The sequence below is a fragment of the Tachysurus fulvidraco genome, chromosome 10 (genome assembly GCF_022655615.1).
Source record: "Tachysurus fulvidraco isolate hzauxx_2018 chromosome 10, HZAU_PFXX_2.0, whole genome shotgun sequence".
Lineage (NCBI taxonomy): Eukaryota > Metazoa > Chordata > Actinopteri > Siluriformes > Bagridae > Tachysurus > Tachysurus fulvidraco.
This window is the reverse complement of record NC_062527.1, coordinates 8,821,937-8,846,510: the sequence shown is the minus strand read 5'-3', so window position 1 is coordinate 8,846,510 and position 24,574 is coordinate 8,821,937. Positions and strand designations below refer to the sequence as shown.

General features: G+C 39.9%; 2 protein-coding genes across 3 annotated transcripts; both read right to left on the bottom strand.

Annotated features, from left to right (window-relative positions):
- Positions 1 to 2,200: 2,200 nt before the first annotated feature.
- On the bottom strand, positions 2,201 to 11,369 carry ctdspl2a (CTD (carboxy-terminal domain, RNA polymerase II, polypeptide A) small phosphatase like 2a). 2 transcript variants are annotated; one of them, XM_027173297.2, is made up of 13 exons: positions 11,122 to 11,369; positions 9,115 to 9,326; positions 8,848 to 8,986; positions 7,772 to 7,918; positions 7,080 to 7,301; positions 6,883 to 6,970; positions 6,684 to 6,795; positions 5,987 to 6,073; positions 5,394 to 5,456; positions 4,173 to 4,252; positions 3,852 to 3,978; positions 3,675 to 3,770; positions 2,201 to 3,516 (listed from the first exon to the last, which is right to left on the bottom strand). In XM_027173297.2, exons 2-13 carry the CDS (start codon positions 9,301 to 9,303, stop codon positions 3,451 to 3,453), a joined length of 1,416 nt encoding a protein of 471 aa, XP_027029098.1. In that variant the 5' UTR covers positions 9,304 to 9,326; positions 11,122 to 11,369; the 3' UTR covers positions 2,201 to 3,450. The 2 variants fall into 2 exon arrangements, with proteins under 2 accessions (XP_027029098.1, XP_027029099.1); XM_027173298.2 differs by lacking the exon at positions 11,122 to 11,369 and adding an exon at positions 9,404 to 10,194.
- A 388-nt stretch (positions 11,370 to 11,757) lies between these two features.
- Positions 11,758 to 17,029, bottom strand: sqor (sulfide quinone oxidoreductase). The gene is made up of 10 exons (XM_027173300.2): positions 16,879 to 17,029; positions 15,843 to 16,071; positions 15,002 to 15,172; positions 14,645 to 14,698; positions 13,992 to 14,186; positions 13,614 to 13,823; positions 13,345 to 13,528; positions 13,056 to 13,123; positions 12,785 to 12,963; positions 11,758 to 12,692 (listed from the first exon to the last, which is right to left on the bottom strand). Exons 2-10 carry the CDS (start codon positions 16,053 to 16,055, stop codon positions 12,635 to 12,637), a joined length of 1,332 nt encoding a protein of 443 aa, XP_027029101.2. The 5' UTR covers positions 16,056 to 16,071; positions 16,879 to 17,029; the 3' UTR covers positions 11,758 to 12,634.
- Between the last annotated feature and the right edge of the window lie 7,545 nt (positions 17,030 to 24,574).

Genomic DNA, 24,574 nt, shown 5'->3' with positions numbered 1-24,574 from the left:
ACGAATTTCTGTCGATTGGACTCTACATTCTTATTCTATTCTAATGATTCTGTTTGGTAAAAAAACAAAACAACAAAAAAAAAAAACAAATACACCCACACCCACATACAACGTTTGCTTACTTTTCATTCTTATTCTATTCTAATGATTCTGTTGTTTGGTAAATAAAAAATACACAAATCTGTTAGCTTACACAAGGAGCACTACTGATGTCACAGCTTTGTTAGCTTTTTTTTATGGTGTTGAGAGGTCGACGTGTTACTCCATGTTTTGCATGTTGAAAGTTTCTTCTGTGTAAACTGCAGATTTTTGTCAGTCATCAGTACACTCGATCATCCGTGCAGTTATTCAGCACCCATATAAATGGTTGCTTTGGTCTCTGCATGAATGAGCAGGTGTACAGGTATGTATTACATTTATATTATTTAGCAGACACCTTTATTCAGAGCGACTTACATTTTATCTAATTTATTTTATACAACTGGGCAATTGAGGGCCAAGGGTCTTGCTCAGGGGCCCAGAACTGTCAGCTTGGTGGACCTGGAAATCTTAAACACTTAAGAAATCTTAAACTCTTAACCAACACCTTAAACACTAGGCTTCCACATCCCTAATGTGTTAAAATGGCAAATGAGTGTACATACTTCATAAATATACCTACATACCAGAAAATGCTCTAAATTGTACTATGTATTTGCTTACCTAAAAATCTTTATAAAAAAAAAAGAAAAAAAAAAGTAAGGTATATAAAAAGACCACTGCCCTAGAAGTTAAATAATTTAAACCTTTTTATGTATGTAAAATGAATAGCCATATACCTTTAATGGTAAAATCCCAGCAAACAGGGAAGGCACAGTTTCATAGCTTATTACTGAGAGCGCATAAATAACATGGCCGGTCATTTTCTACACTAATAAATTTGGGCCGAATACAACAATGAGATGCAGTTAGAGAGATACTCTAGGAGCACGGTTGGGAACCTATAATGTAGATGGACACAAGTAACATATGCACAGAATCTCCACACAAACAATAACTGAAGCTCAGTATTAAATGGTTGACCACAGTAATGATGGTCAGCAATGCTACCTTTTGCATGTATGTCCAAAGACATACAACTTTGTGTTTAAATGCCCCAAGACAAATGTTACTATTCGCTCAACTACAGAAAAAAATTCTTCAAAACACGTTAAGCTAATGGACCTGTATGGAACAAATGCATTGAGATTTAATCCACTTTTAAGTCCACACTGTTAAACTGAACATGGGACATTCAGAATTTTTGCCAACATTTAATAACTACCTGAATTCAATTTAAAACAAATACCTATGAAAGTTTCTCAAGATATCTATACAGGACATAAAAATAAACCCTAGTATCGAATAATTTTATTCTATTGCTAATGGCATGTGTTGCTGTAAATAACCATATATCCATCTTCAACAACTGTTCATTTAGTTAATTTATCGAATATGGTTCATATTGTGTGAGCAAACCAATTTAAGGAGAAAATAAAAATAAATAAATAAATGCACAAAACTTTCAGATATTAACCTGAGCTCAAAATTAAATCAGGGAACCTTGGGCTATGAGATGCTTTAACTGGGGGTTCTGAATGCAAGATGCACCCAAATACTGGCTTCTAAAATTAAACAAGATGTTTCTGTTGATGTTAAGAAATCCAACACCAATACTGCAACTGTATTTGTTACTCAGAAGTGCCTTGGCATTGTTCTGCGATCATATGCACGTATTGATATTACCAATAAATGAATGACTACCACTGACTGTTCAAACTGGCCAATTTTACTGTAGGGCAATTTAGGGAATGACCAGATCTCTATTCTTATGATTTCACCAACCTAATAATAAACAATAACAATGTAGATATTTCTCATCATTGCTTATCTCTAAATGACATTCCTTGGTCTGCTATTTACTAACTTTTAGATGTAGATTTTTTTTTTTTTTTGGCAAATCAAACACTATTTCGGTATTAAAAATGAGTGAAATATTTTGTGCAAAATGACGTGAAAATATTCAACTTGCAATAAGCAGCTTTTAAAAGTTCTCCACAAGCTACATTCATTTTTATAGGAAAAGGAAAGAAAAAGCCCTTACTAGTCACTGCAATGAAAAGTAAAAAAACAAAAAAACAAACAAAAAAACAACAAAAAAAACCAGCCATTTCAGTCATGCTGATACATAAAAATAATGTATTAATGTCCATAGAAAAAAACATTGGGGTAACACTGAATGAAATGCAGGGTCTACCCTTCAAAGAGAGGTAGAATTGTACATGATTCCTAAAACAGTGGACTGAGTTCAAAAGCAAGATTGAATTGGCTAGAGAAAAACACTGAATATGACGCATGTGCAGCGATCAGGCTAGTCCATGTGCTGGTGCTACATTTACCAGACATTTCTTGAAGAGACCAGGCATTATTTTCACAGAAAAAGCAATCAAAAGCACATAGAGCATTTTACATTTTACCTATACTTGGCATATAAAACAAACTAACAATTGAATAAAAACATTAAAACTCCCCAAAGAACATACGAAGTGAAAGTCATAAACCAAATGCCTTGATTCATTTGTCATATCAGCGAATAATACACAAGAGGCAGTAAAGACAGTTTTGTGATTTACATTATTATGACACCCACCCACCCCACTCCCATCATTATGCTACGCATCTTACAGATGACTGGATGCCTTTTTCTTTTCTTTTTTAAAACCAGTCTAAAAGCATTTATAAAACAAAGCATAAGAGAAGCCATTTAAAAATAAAACTTCAAACCTATAGTAAAAATCAATAAAAAGTCAGCATATCTATCAAACAAGCCTTCCAACTAAAAGGAATGCATGTTGAACTCAAGAGCAAAAGGAACGTTTTACAAACCTGACAGGAAAATACATATGTACAAATGTTATATATACATATACACACAACTGAATATGTATATATTTATATGTTTATGAAACCATAATTAACTGGCCATTCCGAAAGGTTGAATGATCAATGGCTAGTGAGGGCAGAGTGTCCCCTTGAGCACCAAAAGGAGTGACATCAGTCCTCTTCTCCACAGCACTTTACATGAAGTCCAATTTAGGCAAAAAAAGGGAACAGAAACTTGCTTTGAGTCTCCTCCATTGCCAGGCCATACAAATATCTGTAGAGTGGCTAGGCAGTCAAAGCTGAGAAATTTTGATCTTTCCTTCAATTACAATTATATTCACATGTTTATATAAAATGTATGCATACCCAAAAGTCATTCCTTTAAAATTTGACAACCCACCCCCATTTCCACATAAAACATAATTGGGAAAAGTAAAATGGTAGTTGAAATCCTCATTAGAGTTCAAAGTTGTGTACATTTCTGTCCCCCCATTTTTGGAAAATCCAATTTACTAAAACAGTCAGACGGATCTGCGAGCATCAGATGCCTCAATCAGGGGGTAAGAGGTCGTGCAAGCGGAACTTCTCTCTTATGTGTGGCCGAACATCTTCATTCTGCATGAAAGGGTACAGACACACATCATTAAAATGATCCACTTATCCAATAAGAGTCGATAATCAGCACAGCAGATCAAATAAAAATATTTTCTTGTGATCACCAGATAGCAAACAATAAAAACAATCCATCTGCTTAAGCATGCACATACACTTACCAATTCCACCAGCTTCTCCAAGAAAGGGACCAGCTTCAGGAGCTCATTGTCATTCTTGTCTACAAACCAGCTTTCAATGGGGATGCCATTGGACAGCTGCAAAAAGCAGACACACAATCTGAGCGTCACATTCTCCCAAACACAAACAAAAACAAGCAAAAGAGCAAGCCGACTAACCTGGTATGCAAAGGCTTGAGGCGAGTTGTCAATTATTATAGTTTTGGACAAATCTCTCCCTAGTATGTTAAGGTCTTTGATGTAGTTTCCTTGGACACATACGCAATGCTCACGAAACAATCTGTGCCTAGTCAGAAGTAGAATAAGTGGTTCTTTACAATACACTATAACAATGGCACAAAAAAAAAAGCAGAACACCACACAAAGCAAACTTTTACAATAAAAGGTGGTACAAAGTGGCAAGGTAGCCTTATTTATTACAGAGGGACAGACAGATATACAGACAGACAAGGTAACACTTGTGGAAAAAAAGCAACTGACCTAACCAGCTGTTTCTTAGGATCCAGAATGTTCAACAGCTTGTCAGCATACACTTTCTTGGAAGCAGTAAAAAGAATAATCTGTAAAAAAAAAAAAAAAAAAAAGAAAAAAAAAAAAAAAAAAAAATTCGAATCAGAATCAGCTTTATTGCCAGGCATGTTTTCACATGCGAGGAATTTGTTTTAGTGACAATCTCCACAGTGTAACAGAATGACATATGTAGTATAGATTAAATTGTATGTACACATTAAAAAGTGTTACTAGAATAATAGTGGAACGGAGGAAATATAAAAAACAGATGGTTAAATATTCAGTAATGACTATCTGTTTGTTTAACTTTAGACTAGAGCTGCACGATTACTTGTTATCGATTAATTAATTTGTGGTTTATGTCGATGTTGAGAAAAGAAAATCGATTTTCCACACATGGGAAATACGAAATACAACATGGCAGCTTGCTCTGACAAAACCAAAGAGCTTGTGTCCAAGAAAGGTGTGGTTTCTTCAGTGGTATGTAAATGGTTCGGGTCCGCAACTTCAGACATTGAACAGGCCAAAACCCTCAAACAGAACCACTGTTGAATGGGAGGTGTGTGGTGCTGCGAGCTAAACAACACAGCATCAGCCCCAAAACAAGGCTAAAAAGCAGATAAACATAGCGGACACATTTTCCCACTGTATTTTATGCAGGGGCCTCGATGGAAAGATATTACTGATGCTGTGGCACGTTACATCGCTAAAGATATTCCACCCATATACACAGTTGAAAAGCCTGGATATATTTATATGCTCAAAATAAACCGACCCCCGATATGAGCTTCCAAGCCGAAAGTATTTTTCAGAATTTGCTCAAAAAAAAAAAAATCTATCCTGTAGTCTCTGGTGTTTTATTAGATTTTTTTTTAAATAATTGTTTTTAAATCAAATTTTGTCTCAAAAATTCTACACTACTTTAGACTTTATTAATGTCCTATGAACCTTGATATACTTTATTTCTGAAGTTGTTTAGATTACTTGTAAAAAATTATGAACATTGAATGCTTTGACTCAGAAACAATAAAAGGGACACCAAATTTAGGCGGAACACTAGCTGCATTATGAATTTTTTAAACTTCAATTATGCACATTGCAAAAAGAGCATAAGGTCTTGTTTTAAATTTGAAAACAATCTGGATATTGAATAGTAAATATGCACACATGGGAAAATGTGGTGAGTCTTACCTCATAGATTTGTGACATGCGCTCTAGAAACTCTCTGAAGAATGGCCGCAACCGTACATACACCTTAAAAAGAAAAGAAGAAGAAGAAAAAAAAGACTTGCTTATTACAGATCACCTCAATCATATTACAAAAGAAACAAATCACATTATAATACATTGCACTTTATTAACAGCTAACAATGCCTTTACAATGGAGTGCAGAAGTACGTCTTAAAACTTTTCCTTTTGTAAATTCTAATCAGAATTGCACACCTGTAACTGGGTGCAACATTTCAAACCATATTTTATACTGTTACAATACACACTAATTAAACTTAAGAAAGATTTATTTGCAGCTATTTAACTTGAGTACTAAAAGAGAAGAGATCTTTGTTAACTCGCAAGGATTAAAAGAAGCAGGAAATTGAAGACAGTCAATTAATAATCAGAGACAAAATTTGCATTTGCCAGCACATTAAAATTACCTTTAAAAATGTATTACCTTCAGTTCAGAGGGTACATTCCTTGTATTTGAAAGAGTACAGTACTAGTTGGTGTATGACACATGCCTAATGGACTTCAAGTAATACAGTAACAAGTGTACACCATTTTACCTGGTAAATGACGTCTTGAAAAAGCACAGGAAATGTCAGTGCTGCATCCTCCAGCTCATTCAGACTGCAGTGGACCAATGTCTCATCCTGGAAAAAAAAATAGAGCATCAACCGATACCCTCAAGACTGTTAAACTAAACTCAACCGTTCCCTGCTGAACATGCAAATTAATATCTACGTTTTCTAAATTTACAGTGATTGTAATTTCACTTCATGAGATGAAGACAATGAACAGTTTCATGCAGCAAAAGAAAAATAGCTAACAAGTTGCAATCATATCATACGCTAGCTTGTTATAATTAAATCAAGCATTCATTTTAAAATGCATAAACAAAAGATTTAAAAAGGATGACTGCACTTTAGTGTAACTGAGCACCACTGCTGTACACATTTATTCAAAGGAAGGGGTGCTTATGCCCATCTATCAAAAATCCACTCACTGGACATTAGTAATTCAAATACTTGTACAAATACTAACTAACTGGGTTTAAGCAAAGCCTGCAGGAATTTTCAGGAAAAAAATCAAAAACAAAAAATATTGAATTACAAAACACAAACAAAAAAATTCTTATTCTACTGCTATTCTTAAAGTTTAGCTAGCAATAGTTTTGGTTAAAAAAAAAAAAAAGGTAAGATAATCTACAATACTCAACAAAAAGTTTATTCTGAAACAGCAATCATTTCAGTCTAAACTCACCAGATCCAGGACGAGAGAGAACTCTGGAGTACTCCTGGTCTTGAGTGGAAGTGCTGGCTTGCGTGTAAGCTGCTCCTCGGTCAATGGTGGAACATGCTTAATGAAGAAATAGCTGTGGGGGCCCAGAAATTAGAGACATAGGCACAGTGGGCAATATAGAGCCAATTAAGATTTATTACTGACTGTTTTCCCCACTTACGGATCAAAAACCTCCCAGTCTTCTTCATATGTCCCCTCTGCAGGGGGCGAGGTTGGAACATCCGGGTAATTGTTGTTGGATCCAACCACTATCAGAAACCATAAAATAGCTCTGGTTTATTTTAGTCATTTAACTAAAGCATGGTCTAACAATTGATTGCATTGTTTTTGTTTAGATAATGAGATTTTTCTTTTTACCTGTCAAAGGTGGCATATCTGCCTCAGTAACAATCTCCCCCTCTTCCTCAGTTGCATCTGTAGGCAGCAGAGGTCTTGGGTTTAGTGCTGGGTCAAATGTGATGTCTCTGCTACTGTCTGTGGTAGTGCTAGTAGGGGTCTCCTCCAGCTGTTCCATGTCCAGCTGCTTAACAATCTCCTCAGCCTCGACTGCCTGCCCCGGGGAGTCTGAGCCTGATGTAGCTAATGGAAAACAGAATTTTTTTTCAAAACTGTGGCATTTGTGGGACTACTATTAATACTAATACTAAAAGAGCTTCAAAAATCAGTCACGGATTCTGCAGACTTGTACTTGTACTAATAGCTTTACCACTAGCCAAACTAACTTTTTTAGAAATGGCATGGTTGACTAAATATCAAAATGCATCACATTGCAAGTTACATATTACAAAGCAGTCATCAAACTCTACTACCTGTATAAAATGCCATTACTTGCACTTAAACAGAACAATTTAAGCCAAATACAAACACTGAGTTTACACATAAATACTATTGGCTTACTAGCCCAACATAATTTTCTTTGCTACTGCTGATCCCACTGTAGCTCTCTATTCTAAAGATAGAGTCAAAGGTCCCAAAGTAAAATATTTACTAATAACACCATGAGGTAAAAAAAAAAATACAGATTAAAAAAAATATTTCTGACCAATTACCATTTTTGTTGGCTGGTGAGAAGAAGTTGAAAACCGGAGAAAAGATGGTTCCTAGTAGGGTGGAGCGAGGTGGACTGCTGGGGGCTTCAGTCTGCACCTCCAACTTCCCATTGGGCTTCACCAGTTTACTCTGACATGCCATGGTGTCTGAAAGAAGAGAATCGACAGCTCATATTCTAGTCATCAACTGTGAAACGTGATATGGATGCAGGCCCAGCAAAGGGAAAAAAAATTCTGAGCCAATAACCATGCAAAAAAAATAATAATCAAATCAATCAATCAATCAATCAATAAATAAAAGGCTATCATTTGGCTACTCTAGTGTTGTAAACCTGATCCTGCATAGCGTCTGTAGAAGATCCTCTTTGCAGCTTATCAGATTGCATACATTTAAGTAAATTACTTAGTTAAGGCAGATCATCTGAGACTAGATAGAGGGTAAGAAACATTAGGCCTGTTTTGAAATATGGCTTGTTTGAAAAGTAATACTACTAATAAAAAGAAACTGACAAAGTAGTAGTAATTTATTCTACCCATGTCAAATTCTATGACGTTAGTCAACATGAAGCTTCCAATTGTCTTATTTATAGACATGAAATCTCCACTAGTTAACCATCTAGTCATGGTCGTTGGTTAATAAGCCCACTTTATGATTCCAGTGTACATTTTTTTTAAATAACCTTCAATTACAGCAATACTTGAATCAAAAACAAACAGCTTTTATTGAAAATGTGAGATGGGTTTAAGTAAGAACATTTTTTTATTCATTAATTTTTTTTTACCTTAATTTAGTAAATGGAAATAAATGCTATTTGCTAGTTATTAAATGGTATTATACTGTGTAGTCAAATTAAATTTAAATTCCTTGTGTTTCAGTGGCAAAACTTTGTACGAGATATCTACACACACACATATATATATATATATATATATATATATATATATATATATAAACACACATATATATATATATATATATACACACACATATATATATATATATATACACATACATACATACATACACACACACACATATTCACACACACATACACTGTACGATACTTTTAACTCACCTCCATTGGCAGGTCCTTTTCTGCGAGTTCTAGGGTTAGCTCTGCTGGACAGGTTCCCAGTGGGTGGGGTGGATGTGATCAAGTTACTGTCAGAATCACAATCCACACGGCTCTTCTTCGCAGGGGTACACTGCTCCACCTAATGTGAACGAAGTGGGCAACTTTTAAATGATTTGAAATTTTAAAGAAAAAGAACAATAACTGTACAGCTTCTTCATTATCGTGACTAGTATACGCAAACGCTGTTTAAAAACCGTACTAACCCACCTTGACAGAATTACCCCTGATGAATCTCTTGATGGTGGAGAAGATGCCAGTGTCACTCTTCTGCATGGTGGCTCCTCCGGAGGACCTGGTGTGCTCCACTTCAGAGTGCTTCCTCTTGGCCTTGGTGGTACGGGCAGGTGGTGGGGTGCTGCTTGGCTGCTGAGATGCTTTGCGCACTCTCAGCCTCATTGTCCCAAAAGTCACATGTAAGACTGAAAGACAGGAAGATCACCAAATTGAAATAAAAAAATATATTTTATATATATATTTTATTAAAGAAAACACCAACCTTGATAGACTTTGCTGTGTTAAAAAAAATAAACTGGCAATAAAATAAAAAATAAAGAAGTTTTTAGCCTCTTCTCTGTCATGCTGGTTGATTTTCACTTTACTAAACGTTTGATTTATTTACTTGCTCAAACTGTTCCATTTCTCCCATGCTAATGCTGCGTTCAACTTACTTTGGAAAGCAAGTCATTGGAACTGATTTCCATGATTTTGATCTCCAGCATTCAAGCTACAAAATCAAGGAACAGAGAAGGAACACAGACCTCATCATATCTGTCTTCTGTTTACCCAAACTAAATCTGATGACTGACGTATAGTTAGTTACCTCTTCAGACAAACCTTACTGACAATTAACAAGTTAATGATGATACTCTGTTCACTGTTCATGCTGTAAACGTTCATTTTGATTCAACATCACTTGCTGAACTTGGAGGTCACAGAGACTGCAACTGGTTCCTCAGGAGGAATTCAGATCTTTAGTTTTTCCACTTCACCATCAGCACTATGCCTCAGATCATCACACTTGTTATTGATTATCAGGTCTCTCCACCACTTCAGTACTAATATCCACTATTTGTCAGGACTTTTCCCCCACTCAGTCAAACCTGACATTAATCTTACATTTAAGCTATATAAATCCTTTATTCATATCAAACACTAATTTATTTGTCCAAAAAATAAAAGAAAAAACACTAAAACTGAACTAGCAATCATATCTGTGACGTCAGCACGAAGACAACCGTTTAATATCAAACTAACCGAAAAAATTCAAACCAGAATCGCGATAGCAACAGCACTATATTATATAATTATACAAATATATAGAATATAATAATATAATACATATGGTTGTTTTTCTTTAATACCCAGAAGCTCGATGTGTCAGATATTATCGGTTTGTAGTAAAGTAAAAAATCAAAACAGCAGCATAACACCCGAATTGGACAAAGTGGGCGGGGTGAAAACATGTCTCCTTGGTTAGCATCTTAGCTACTTGGCTGTATGATGCTAAGGCTAATAATGTATTTAAGCGACTAGGATTAGCTGTTTATTTTAATACGATACACCGAACAGCGAGTCCCAGTTAATGTCTATAATAAAAAAAAAACTCCAACGAAGTACGTGAGCTTGCAATCCCGTTAGCTAGCAACTTAACGAATATAATTTGTTAGCTAGTTAGCTGTTATTCCACCGCGTAATTAGCCTGCGTTAGCCGTGTGAACGTTTAAAAAAACAACGGTTTGTTTATCACGTGGTTTCTGATCAGCTGTAAAGCGTTTTGTTACTTAAACGCCCACTGTGAAGATCACGGTCGAGATCATGACCTGAAAACACGTTTTCCGAGTCTATGTTTGAAATAGCGACGCTACGAATGCTAATGCTAATGAGCTAGCGATTAGTTGGCTGTTCAAATTCCAGCTGTGTCGCGACATTGCTGGCTGCAGCGCCGCTCGCGCAGTGCATAGAGCTTTGTCATGTTCAACCTCGCACTGGGGAAACAAACAGCGATCGCAGACACGTCCAGAATTTCGCCAACGGGTTTTTCTCAGATAAACGGCGGCTTTCCATCCTGCCGGAGTTAATGAGCTGTCTTGTGCTACACACGAACCGTGTAAAGGTTCGAAGACGCGAGATTTGAACGCACACTGCAGCCGTGGCCGTTTGTGCACGACAGCGTGAGTACTGACAAAACTCTAGAGCATTTAGCGCGGTACTTACACGCCAAGGGTTACACCAGTACAATCCTGCAGTGGCTGTGGATGGAGCCACTACGACGGAGACCGCTAGAAAAGTCTCTGTCCTTCACGCGTCTGTCCAGTATGAGTCACGGAACGACACATACCTCTCCCACTGCTTCTTGGGACGCCATTTCCCGCCTCCTCACCGAGACGCTCTTGAAAGAACCCGGATGATTATGAACGCACCGTCTTGCGCATGAGCAAAACTTTACTTCAGCGCAGCTGAGAAATCCTCTCTCTCTGTGTGTCTATCTGTCTCCCTTTCTCTCCCTTTCTCTCTCTCTCTCTCTCTCTCTCTCTCTCTCTCTCTCTCTCTCACACACACAAACCTAATCTACTCATGTTTAGACTGTTATATTTACACATACTAATAATACGTATATGAGTAACGCATGTATACGAGATGACATCTATTGTATTATTATAACTTAAACACATATAAACAAGTTTTAGTTTTGACATAATGTACAAACTGCAGGTTTCAAAGTAAAGTACCATGGCTGAATTCTGTAAGGAATAGAACTTTCATTCATTCATTGATTCATTCATTCAAACACGACTAGGTTTCGGTGTATAGTTTGAGAATCCACCCAGAGAGAACACAGTCCATTATAGAGCAATTTAAAGGGAATTTATTGTGGTCAATTCGCCCACCTGACTCTTTTTAAAAAGTAGAAGGGAACCAGTGAAGACACAGGGAGAAGTAGAATCTCTGTATAGACCTGAGCTCTGATGACTCTAGAGCTGTGAGGATGTAACAGTGCACCACCACTATGCTGCCCAGTCATGTTTTATTCCTCTTATACAACAATGCTGTAGAAGTAATGGTCAGGTATTTATTACCTAACACAAATGGGTTTCATTTTTCAACTTTTTTTTTTGTTAACAGGAACTAAGTTTAAAGAAGTTATCAGCTATGGGTAGAAACAATTGTTCCCTAACTGTCTTCTTTTTATTTCTTCAATTCAGTTAATACAATAAAATCTTACACATGTTCACGAGCCCTGACACTGGAGACTCCTTCCATAAATCCTAAAGAAGTCTCCTTACAGAAAACCCTCATATCAATTATCACTGTTAAGTTTTTTGTTTGTGTGTTGTGTCTGTCATACACGAGTGTGTAAGGTGTACTATAAATATGATCATAAAACCTATTACTATGAACACAAGAATAAAAACTGTGATTTGAATTACAGCCAGTGTGAGATTTTGAGCTTCTGTTATAGAAAATGAAGCAATTAACATTCTGATTATCCATCTGGGATTTCAACAGTGCTGAGGTACGTTGTTTTAAACGTACCGTTCATCTCAATTACTTCAAAAAATATATTTAAAAAACAGTCACAGTAAATGTTCACATTGGAAATATTTACACTGGATAGTATGCAGTTTCGGTAATGTTATTTTTTTCTTTATACGTCACCCATTGTGTATTTGAAAGTTAAAATGTGAAACAATTAATTTTATTATTTTTGAGTGATTTCTAGCAGTCTCTATTTCATCCCAAGGTGCATGATTTTTCTGTATGGTCCCGGGCCTCCCCAAAGTCCCCTTTAAGAACAAAAACAATAAATTAGAGAAACATATCTCTTAAGAGATAACACAAGGGTTTCATTGTCTAAAACTGAATGAACAGAACTCACCTGAGAAGACCATGCCAGTACAGATGGGGCATTATATCAGCTTTCATATGATACATAATTCTGCTTTCTTTGCCCTGATCGACTGGGAAAGTCTCCAGAGGTTGTCCATTATAGTCAAACTCTGCCAAGATGACTGTATTGTAACTGGTCACCAAAGGGCAAGAGGTATAGCCATCATACTGTAAAGACGTAAATGCATTTATATAACCATGATTGGTGAATTAGGACAAGTTGCTTAAACTTGCTTTCTGTTCAACTCATTCATGCTCACCTTTTTGTCAGGCTTTTCTTTTTTCATCACTTTGGTAATGGTCCTATCAAGGACAGCCGTTTGAGCAGCTATAAAAACAGAAAGACAGTATTAATTAATGTACAGAAATAGCTATTCCTTTTTTTAACTGGAATAAAGAAATTCTGTGTTTTTCCAATGATGTGAAGCAACAATGCCCATTCAATCACACTTCTCTTATCGCACACAGATCTTAAATCTTAATATGATAAAAGATACAAATACAGAGGAGTATAATTTACAGAAGAGACTAACTTTATCCATAGCTTACCTACAGCAGCTGCGGTTTTGGAAGTTGGAAGATTGGTGCAGTCCCCAATTCCAAAGACGTTAGAGAACGTCTTATGCTGAAGGGTTTCTTTATTTACATCAAGCCAGCCACTTTCATCCTCCAACGAAGATCCCTTGAGCACCGGTGGTGGTCCCATAGGAGGGGTAACATGGAGCATCTCATACTACACAAAAAATGGAGAAGACATCTTAAAAGTGAATAAACACATAGTTGCTCTTATGTTGAATCAAGCATCATGGACCTCTTACCTCAAAAACCTTTGTTTCTCCAGGTTTATCAAGGTTCTCAAATACTGCTTCCTGCTTGTCGGCTCGGACCTCTATAAGGTTGTGTCTGAGGTTTACATTCAGATCACGATTTTTCACAATTTCCCAGAGTGCATCGGCATATTTCTTAACACCAAACAACACAGGTAATGATGTGTTGTAAATGATGTTGGCTTTCGACCGCTTTCCTGTCTTACAACACAAAATTTCATAATATTCACAGTCATTATTCACAAACCTGTTAGTCTTCAGATTTTTAAAATAACTATAAATTTAACCCAACTGCATTAAATGAATATTATCTATTATACCGACTACTTTTTTTGTCTACTTTCTCCACATACACTCATCTATAAACACCTTTCTCATGTAGGAATCGGTAAGGTACATGATCTTCTGAGGAGCTCCTCCACACTTCACAGGAGTGTTGGGAAAGGAAAACACAGCATTTCCCTCCTTGAAGTTCTGTAATGCTTTCCATGTCTTCTCCACTGTTGCCAGGGAATAATTTGACCCAATTTTTGGATGTTCTAAACCTTCTGGAAGTCCTTTAATCTGAAATCCAACAAAAGCAGAAGCAGTAGTTAATTATCATGGAATTCCAAAAATAATGATAGGTTGATAAGCATTATTTTTACAGTGGGCTATATAGATCTTAGAATGTGCTCACAATACCAAAACAGGTGATATATGATTATCACAGAATCCTTTTATAATGGTAAAGGAGTGTTCGGTGTATTATGCTGTTGTGCTTTATATTTTAACCTTTATGTGCTTTGCATGCTAATGAAGTACAATATTACAATAAATCCTAAATAAAATGTATAAAATGGATATGGACAAAATTAAAGTCATTTTAGTCATTTTCAAGCTTTAATTATATTTGATGTTATTGTGCTATATCATTTCCAGTCTTATTAAGGTCTTATTAGTGTTATTAGCCTGCATTGTGATCTACAGGGTAATTATGCAAACATCAATTGTTAGGTGTTTTTCTGTAATAAAAAAAGTACCTTCTCATAGTGCAGTTGGAGGCCCAGTGCTACAACCAGGTAGTCATAGGAAATCTAAGAAGAGATATAATATACAGTACAATCAACTGCATTCTGGTTACACACACTGCAGCAGATTTATCAGCTGGCTATGTTTGCGAGAATGATCAAAAAATTCTTCACAATGTAAAATCACATCTATTCCCAATGACTAATTTACTTTCCAGCACAGTTCCAGTAAATACTGGTGACCAGCCACACCTACAGTGCTTATTGCTTAACCACAGCAACTTCACAATAAAACGGCTATAATATCATGGTTCCTTGTTTTACTTGTTACAGTAGATGTGCTAATCCTAGGTACAAATCTTTTCTTACTTCTTTCCCAGACTCTGTGAAGACAGTGTTGTTTTTAGGGTCAAACTTCAGGACTCTGGATTTGACCCATTTGACTCCAGAGGGCATCACACTGGCAGTAGAACGTCCAGATGCACTAATAGTTTTAGATCCTGCCCCTACTAATGTCCACATGGGCTGGTAATAATGCATCTGTAACAGAAACAAAAATACGAGATGTGCCATAATCACAAAACTGAACACAACATTATGTATTAAAGGAAATTGTAAAAGGTTAAAGAACTTCAAAGTCATTCTAATATAGTGAGTATTGCATGCGTCTAATTTTTAAAGTGAGAGAAAATCCAAAAAAGTTTTAAAGCACTCTATAGCTGCAATAAAATTGCCTTTCCTTTGTAGTAATACTGACTGACATGGATCCTATCTAGGGCAGGGCAATAAGAAGCGGATCTTGTGATAAAGTATATCTCATTAGGCTGTTCTTTTTTTTATTACTATCTCCACCCATTAAAAGTTCTTTTATAAAAAATCTTTTATCAAGCCTAAATATCATGGTTCATTTTGTGTATTGTATCATATTATATGAATATGATCATATTTACCATAATCACCCAGTCAATAAAACACCACACACTCAGGACCCAGGCAGTGCCCACTTACTTTGAGTGTTATTTAACTCCCATTATTTTCATCTGAGATCCATTTTATGTTTAAGTATCTGAGTAATTTGCTCAACCAGAGGCTTGTAATCTAGCTCTACTTGCAGTTCACTGTGGATGAAATCATCTAAAAATCTATTTTCCAGATATTTTCAAAAGAAAATAAGTGTATAAAACTGGTGAAAGGCTGTAGTACACTATACCTCGCTGGGCTCCACAATAGCCACGTGCTCTGCGCCAACTTTTCTTTTCATACGGGCTCCCATCGCAATACCACCACTGCCACCTCCAAGCACCACAACCTTATAATGGTCTTTGGAGGACAATCCATTGCCGGTGTGGAAGTGGGATCTTACAGAGTAAAGACATCTGTTACATTTTCTAACCAGAGCTACTTGAGTTAAGGCAGATGCCATGTTCCTGCAGTCTGATCTGAAAAAAGATGGGCAAAGACAAGTAAGAACCTGTCTTTCACAGATTGCACAAGTGAAAGAGAGAAAAGGTCATGATGTTTTCCTGTTCAGGGTCCATTTTCAATCCTTAAGAGTCGTAATTAATCTGAAAGACTGTGACAACTTGTTCGTGTCTCAGGAATGCAGTTTACACTTCGACTCTGCACAAAACAAAACTTTTTGTGTTCGAATGCTGAGTCACCATGATCTGCAAGACCAAAATGAAAATCATCCAATCACCAGTTCTTATTTTGAGAAAACACCATTTTGGAAGAGAAAACCAAATCCTAGACTAACAAGCTTTAGAACCTGAATTAATTCTACCTTTCCTTCTCTTCCCCCAGGTACCTGAACATTAAAAAATTAAGGCTCGTGTCCTCATTGTAATCAGCTTTAAAGCTTTAAATCAGCTTTTTTTTTGTAAACAACAGCAACAATAAGCAGTCGGTAAAGCATCACGTTACAATGTAATAGGAAGCAAACATAGATCCCAGATAACAGACATACATTTGGCAGTCCATACAAAGCATTTGGATTTTCAGTCCATACAAAGCATTTTTGCATTCATACTGCGTTTGAATGCACCCCAGTATGTTGAAATATTTGCTGTACAGTAATGACCACGTGTTTATTTAACACCAATAATGTCTTTAGTAGAGCTGGGCTCAAATGAACACTAAAGAATACCCCACATCCAAGAAGCTTTAATACTTAACCCATGCACATGTTTTTATTTATCCAACACATAACACCTTAGTCCAGAGTGTCTATTGTAACGTGCACTTACCGTAGGCTTTAGTGTGAATAGGGTGATCCGTGCCACTGTGCAGCTCCACTCAGTTCCTGTTTACTTTGCTCTCTGAGCTGTACTGCACGTTTTACGAACGAATCGATTCTTTGAACCGGCTCTTTTAGGTCAAGGTGTGGAGTCGATTCTCATGTCTAGCTAGCAGGAAAGAGGAGTTACGTTTGCGCCATATAGAGTTAATTTTATTTTTTAATAAAATAATAAAAATCGACAAGCAAAATATTCATTTTTAAAATGTAAAAACAAAGTATGGAAATGCAAATAATAAGATTCAAATCAAAATGAAAGTTTCAAAGAAGATTATTATTATTATTATTTTAAACATTTATTTGTTTGTTTGTTTGTTTGTTTGTTTATTCATTGCTTCTGGAATATTATTTCTGCTTTTTTTATTTCTGACCTCTGTTCATTTTTAGGGGGGTTTTGGATGAAGGCGTCCACCTTAAAACTCTATTGAGTGTCGAGATGTTCTGAAACTTTACCTTTTCTGTGTTTCTGTGTGTCATGTCAAACCGTCATAGCACAAACTAAAATGGTGTCTGTATTATTTTCTTTCCCATGTTGGTCTGCATTGATTGGCTGAGAAAAGGGTTTTGGTAGGGTATCGACATGGTAAACATGGTAATTAAAAAAATAATGGTATTAACAAGCTTTGGAATATATTGTATTATTTATTATATTAAATAAGACATTTTATACGTTGATTCTTAATTCTGTTATAATATATGCGCGTTATAATATTTCGCCGCTAGATGGCGATATTTACTGAGAAACTTCAGAATCTCACTCACTCACTCACTCATTTTCTACCGCTTTATCCGAACTACTCGGGTCACGGGGAGCCTGTGCCTATCCCAGGCGTCATCGGGCATCAAGACACTTCAGAATCTCAAATCTGTTATACAAAACTTAATGCACAATTTAGTCAAATTTAGTTCAATTAAAATATATTTGAGTCTAATGTCTGCTGTCTTCACTTCTTTTTCTTTCTATTTTCCATTGCTACGTTACAGACAAATGATGAAAAGAAGGAATAGCTCTTTTTTTATATTTTATTTATTTATTTATCTTATAAGGGTTCGGTGCAATGTGGATTGGGTGGCAGTCGAAGGCGGGGGCCTCGGCGACCCAATCCCCAGACACAGAATCTGGCACTAGGGACATGGAATGTCACCTCGCTGGGGGGAAGGAGCCTGAGCTGGTGCGGGAGGTTGAGAGATACCGACTAGATATAGTTGGGCTCACCTCCACACACAGCTTGGGCTCTGGAATCCAACTCCTTGAGAGAGGCTGGACTCTCTACTACTCTGGAGTTGCCCATGGTGAGAGGCGGCGGGCTGGTGTGGGCTTGCTCATAGCTCCCCAGCTCAGCAACCATGTGTTGGAGTTCACCCCGGTGAACGAGAGGGTCCTTTCCCTGCGCCTTCGGGTCGGTGATAGGTCTCTCATGGTCATTTGTGCTTATGGGCCAAATGGCAGTGTAGAGTACCCGACCTTCTTGGCGTGTCTGGAAGGGGTGCTGGAAAGTGCTCCGACCGGGGACTCCGTCGTTCTACTGGGGGACTTCAACGCTCACGTGGGCAGTGACAGTGACACCTGGAGGGGCGTGATTGGGAGGAACGGCCCCCCCGACCTGAACCCGAGTGGTGTTTTGTTATTGGACTTCTGTGCTAGTCACAGTTTGTCCATAACGAACACCATGTTCAAGCATAAGGGTGGCCATCAGTACACATGGCACCAGGACACCCTAGGTCGGAAGTAGATGATCGACTTTGTGGTTGTTTCATCTGACCTCCGGCCGTATGTCTTGGACACTCGGGTAAAGAGAGGGGTGGAGCTGTCAACTGATCACCACCTGGTGGTGAGTTGGATCCGATGGCGGGGGAGGAAGTTGGACAGGCTTGGCAGACCCAAACGTACTGTGAGGGTCTGCTGGGAACGTTTGACAGAGTCTCCGGTCAGAGAGATCTTCAACTCCCACCTCCGGCAGAGCTTCAATCAGATTCCGAGGGAGGTTGGAGACATTGAGTCCGAGTGGACCATGTTCTCCACCTCCATTGTCGACGCGGCCGCTCGGAGCTGTGGCCGTAAGGTCTCCGGTGCCTGTTGTGGTGGCAATCCCCGAACCCGGTCGTGGACCCCGGAAGTAAGGGATGCCGTCAAGCTGAAGAAGGAGTCCTATTGAGCCTGGTTGGCTCGGGGGACTCCGGAGGCAGCTGATAGGTACCGAAAGGCCAAGCGAGCTTCAGCCCGGGTGGTTACGGAGGCAAAAACTCGGGTCTGGGAGGAGTTCGCTGAGGCCATGGAGAAGGACTATCGGTTGGCCTCGAAGAAATTCTGGCAAACCGTCCGGCACCTCAGGAGGGGGAAGCAGTGCCCTGCTCACACTGTTTACAGTGGGAGTGGGAATCTGCTGACTTCGACTGGGGACATCCTCGGACGGTGGAAGGAATACTTCGAGGATCTCCTCAACCCCACCGACATGTCTTCCACTGAGGAAGCAGAGGGCGGGGGCTCAGTTGTGGACTCGTTGATTCCCCAAGCTGAGGTCACTGAGGTAGTTGAGAAGCTCCTCAGTGGCAAGGCACCGGGGGTAGATGAGATCCGCCCTGAGTACCTCAAGTCTCTGGATGTTGTGGGGCTGTCTTGGTTGACACGCCTCTGTAACATCGCATGGAGGTTGGGGACAGTGCCTCTGGACTGGCAGACTGGGGTGGTGGTCCCTCTGTTTAAGAAGGGGGACCGGAGGGTGTCTTCCAACTATAGGGGATCACACTCCTCAGCCTCCCCGGAAAAGTCTATGCCAGGGTACTGGAGAGGAGAATTCGGCCGATAGTCGAACCTCAGATTCAGGAGGAACAATGCGGGTTTCGTCCTGGTCATGGAACACTGGACCAGCTCTATACCCTCGCCAGGTTGCTGGAGGGTTCATGGGAGTTTGCCCAACCAGTTCACATGTGTTTTGTGGATTTGGAGAAGGCTTTCGACTGTGTCCCTCGTGGTGACCTGTGGGGGGTGCTCTGTGAGTATGGGGTCCGGGGCCCTCTGTTAAGGGCTGTCCGGTCCCTATATGACCGGAGCAGGAGTTTGGTTCGCATTGCCGGCAGTAAGTCAGACTTATCCCCGGTGCATGTTGGACTCCGGCAGGGCTGCCCTTTGTCACCGGTCCTGTTCATTACTTATATGGACAGGATTTCTAGGCGCAGTATGGGGCCGGAGGGGGTCCGGTTTGGGGACCACAGGATTTCGTCTCTGCTTTTTGCAGATGATGTTGTCCCGTTGGTTCCTCAAACCAGGACCTTCAGCGTGCACTGGGACGGTTTGCAGCCGAGTGTGAAGCGGCGGGGATGAGAATCAGCACCTCCAAGTCCGAGGCCATGGTTCTCAGTCGGAAAAGGGTGGCTTGCCCCCTTCAGGTTGGTGGAGAGCTCCTGCCTCAAGTGGAGGAGTTTAAGTATCTTGGGGTCTCGTTTACGAGTGAGGGAAGGATGGAGCGGGAGATCGACAGGCGGATTGGTGTATCTTCTGCAGTGATGCGGTCGATATACCGATCTGTTGTGGTGAAGAAAGAGCTGAGCCACAAGGCGAAGCTCTCTATTTACCGGTCGATCTACGTTCCTACCCTCACCTATGGTCATGAGCTTTGGGTCATGACCGAAAGGACGAGATCCCGGATACAGGCGGCCGAAATGAGTTTCCTCCGCAGGGTGGCTGGGCACTCCCTTAGAGATAGGGCGAGGAGCTCGGTCACTCGGGAGGAGCTCAGAGTAGAGCCGCTGCTCCTCCACATCGAGAGGAGTCAGCTGAGGTGGCTCGGGCATCTGTTTCGGATGCCTCCTGGACGCCTCCCTGGGGAGGTGTTCCGGGCATGTCCAACCGGGAGGAGGCCCTGGGGAAGACCTAGGACACGCTGGAGGGACTACGTCTCTCGGCTGGCCTGGGAACGCCTCGGTATTCTCCCGGAAGAGCTGGAGGAAGTGTCTGGGGAGAGGGAAGTCTGGGCATCCCTGCTTAGACTGCTGCCCCCACGACCCGGCCCCGGATAAGCGGTAGAAGAAGAAGAAGAAGAAGATTTATCTTATGGGCTAATAGAGAAAGCTGATCACAATGCTCATGTTTGATATTGTGGATAATTTCTCCTACTGAACTCCATTCTAACAGCTCTAGAAAGGTCCCCTTGACGTCAACGCAGCACACAACTCTCAGAGGAATAGTGAAAGTACAGCACCATCCAAAGAATTAGCACCAGAATCCCTAAGCATATCACAACTACTTCAATATAAATATATTCGGTGTGTTTCAAGTTTGAGTTTTCATAGATGGAGGGAAGAATAAAGAGTGCAAGACAGTTGTTATTGTAACTCAATAGTTTCCATATTATCAACGGGTATGTTTGTTCTCAAGCAAAAGTGTTAGTCATGGCCTATAGGGAAAATGTGCTGCAACATTTGTGTGTGTGTGTGTGTGTGTGTGTGTGTGTGTGTGTGTGTGTGTGTGTGTGTGTGTGTGTCTGGGCTGTTGTTTTTTATTACAGTCGTATGCAAAATTCAATTTCCATGATTTTTATTTATAAATATTTGGGTGTTTGGATCAGCAATTTCATTCTGATCTAACAAATAACTGAAGGACACAGTAATATTTCAGTAGTGAAATGAAGTTTATTGGATTAAAAGAAAATGCGCAATATGCATCAAAATGAAATTAGACAGGTGCATAAATTTGGGCACCCCAACAGAAATCACATCAATATTTAGTAGAGCCTCCTTTAGCAGAAATAACAGCCTTCCTATAGACGCTTCCTATAGCCTGTAATGAGTGTCTGGATTCTAGATGAATGTATTTTGAACCATTTCTCCTTACTAAACATCTCCAGTTCAGTTAAGTTTGATGGTTGCCAAGCATGGACAGCCTGCTTCAAATCACCCCACAGATGATCAATGATATTCAGGTCTGGGGCCTGGGATGGCCATTCCAGAACATTGTACTTGCTCCTCTGCATAAATGCCAAGTATATTTTGAGCAGAGTTTTGGGTCGTTGTCTTGTTGAAACATCCAGCCCTGGCGTAACTTCAACTTTGTTACTGATTCCTCAACATTATTCTCAAGAATCTGCTGATCTTAAGTGGAATCCATGCAACCCTTAACTTTAACCAGATTCTCAGTACCGGCACTGACCACACAGCCCCACAGCATGATGGAACCTCCATCAAATTTTATTGTGGGTAGCAAGTGTTTTTCTTGAAATGCTGTGTTCTTTTGTTTCATCACTCCACAGCACCTTACTCCAAAATGAAGCTGGATTATCCAAACGTGCTTTTGCATACCTAGAGCGACTCAGTTTGTGGCCTGTGTGCAGAAAAGACTCTCCTGTACAGCTTCAACTTGTGCAAAGTGCGCTGCAGCAAGGTCTGCAGCAAGTAGATGTAGGTTTTTGGAGGTGGTCTGTGTGCTGTTTGACTGTTCTCACCATCCTTCGCCTTTGCCTCTTAAACATTTTACATGGCCTGCCACTTCTGGCCTTAACAAGAACTGTGCCTGTGGTCTTCCATTTCCTCACTATGTTCCTCACAGTGGACACTGACAGCTTATATCTCTGCAATAACTTTTTGTAGCCTTCCCCTAAACCATAATGTTTTCAGGTCATTTGAGAGTTGTTTTGAGGCCTCCATGTTGCAACTCTTCAGAGGAGAGTCAAAGAGAACAACAACTTGCAATTGTCCACCTTAAATACCTTCTCTCATGATTGGATGCACCTGTCTATGAAGTTCAAGGCTTAATGAGCTCACCAAACCAATTGTGTGTTCCAATTAATCAGTGGTAAGTTAGTTTTAGGTATACAGGTAAGTAGTTACAGGTATTCAAATCAACAAAATGGCAAGGGTGCACAAATTTATGCACCTGTCTAATTTTGTTTTGATTCTTATTGCACATTTTCTGTTAATCCAATAAACCTCATTTCACTACTGAAATATTACTGTGTCCTTCAGTTATTTGATAGATCATAGATCATGCTCTCTAACATTTGCTCTCTGGAAAACAAACTGGATTAATCCAACTCAGTCGCTCAACATACCACGAGACAAGGGATTGTTGTGTGTTTGTTTTCACTGAGACATGGCTGAACAACAACATACCGCCCATTCAGCTATATGGGCCAGCATGCTATGGGAACAAAACACTGTCTGGTAAGTCACGTGGAGGTGGACTGTGTGTGTATATTAATAAAGACTAGTTTAAAGCCGTTGTTATTGTACCGGTGTACTGTACATTCCCCCGTGTGCTAATGCTAAGGACACACTGCACAAGCTGAACTTCAAACACACAGCCCCGATGCCTTTCTCATAATAGCCAGTGACCACACCAACTTAAAGACAGTGTTACCGAAGTTCTACCAAGGGGAACAAGGGGAAATAATATACTGGACTTGGTTTACACTACAGAGAAGCATGCATACAGGGCTGAGCTTCGCCCTCACCTCGGGATCTCAGATCACATCTCTGTTATCCTAATCCCTGCATACAGACCACTCCTGATACGCACAAAACCGGTTCAGAAAAATATAACAACCAGTCTCCCCAAAACCCTCGATCTGCTCCAGTTTGCATATCACCAGAACCGATCCACAGACAATGCAATTGCCCTTAGCCTCCACCTAGCCCTCACACACCTTGAAAATAAAAACTCCCACGTTAGAATGCTGTTCATAGATTTCAGCTCAGCATTCAATACAATAATCCCAAAACAGCTCATCCAAAAACTGCAACTGCTGGGCCTTAGCAACTCCCTCTGTAATTGGATCCTGGACTTTCTAACTGGAAGACCACAGTCAGTGCGTGTCGGCCAAAAAACATCAAGCACTACCATACTGAGCACAGGTGCACCACAAGGCTGTGTTCTCAGCCCACTGCTCTGTACGCTGCTGACACACGACTGCACTGCAAACTTCAGCTCCAACCGCATCGTCAAGTTTGCCGATGACACAACTGTGAACGGTCTCATCAACAACAACGAGGAAATGCACTACAGAGAAGAAGTGGCTCAGCTGGCTAAATGGTGTGCAACAAATAACTTGTCCCTCAATGTGGAGAAGACAAAGGAGTTTGTGATGGACTTCAGAAGAAACTCTGCCGAGCATCGACCAATGACCATCAACAACGGAACAGTAGAGAGGGCCAGCGGCACAAAATTCCTGGGGGTGCACATACTGTAACAGAGAATCTCACCTGGTCCAACAACACATGGTGACTCTCCAAGAAGGCACATCAGCAGCTGCACTTTCTCCACCACCTGAAGAGAGCATGTCTCCCTCCACCCATCCTCACCACCTTCTACAGAGGAACCATAAAGAGCGTGCTGACCAACTGCATCACTGTCTGTCACGGGAACTGCAGTGCAGCAGACCGTAAGACCCTTCAGCGGATAGTGAATGCAGCTGCAAAGATCATCGGCGCCCCTCTCCCCTCTATCAAGGACATCTTCATGACGCGATGCCTCAGCAGGGCCAACAGCATGGTGGGGGTCCCTACCCATGCCTCCAACAACATCTTTCAGCTCCTAACATCAGGAAGAAAGTACAGGAGCATCAGAGCATGCTCTGCCAGATTGAGGAACAGCTTCTTCTCCCAAGCTGTGAGAGCCCTGAACTCAAACCACCACTGCCACCCCTGAAAACACA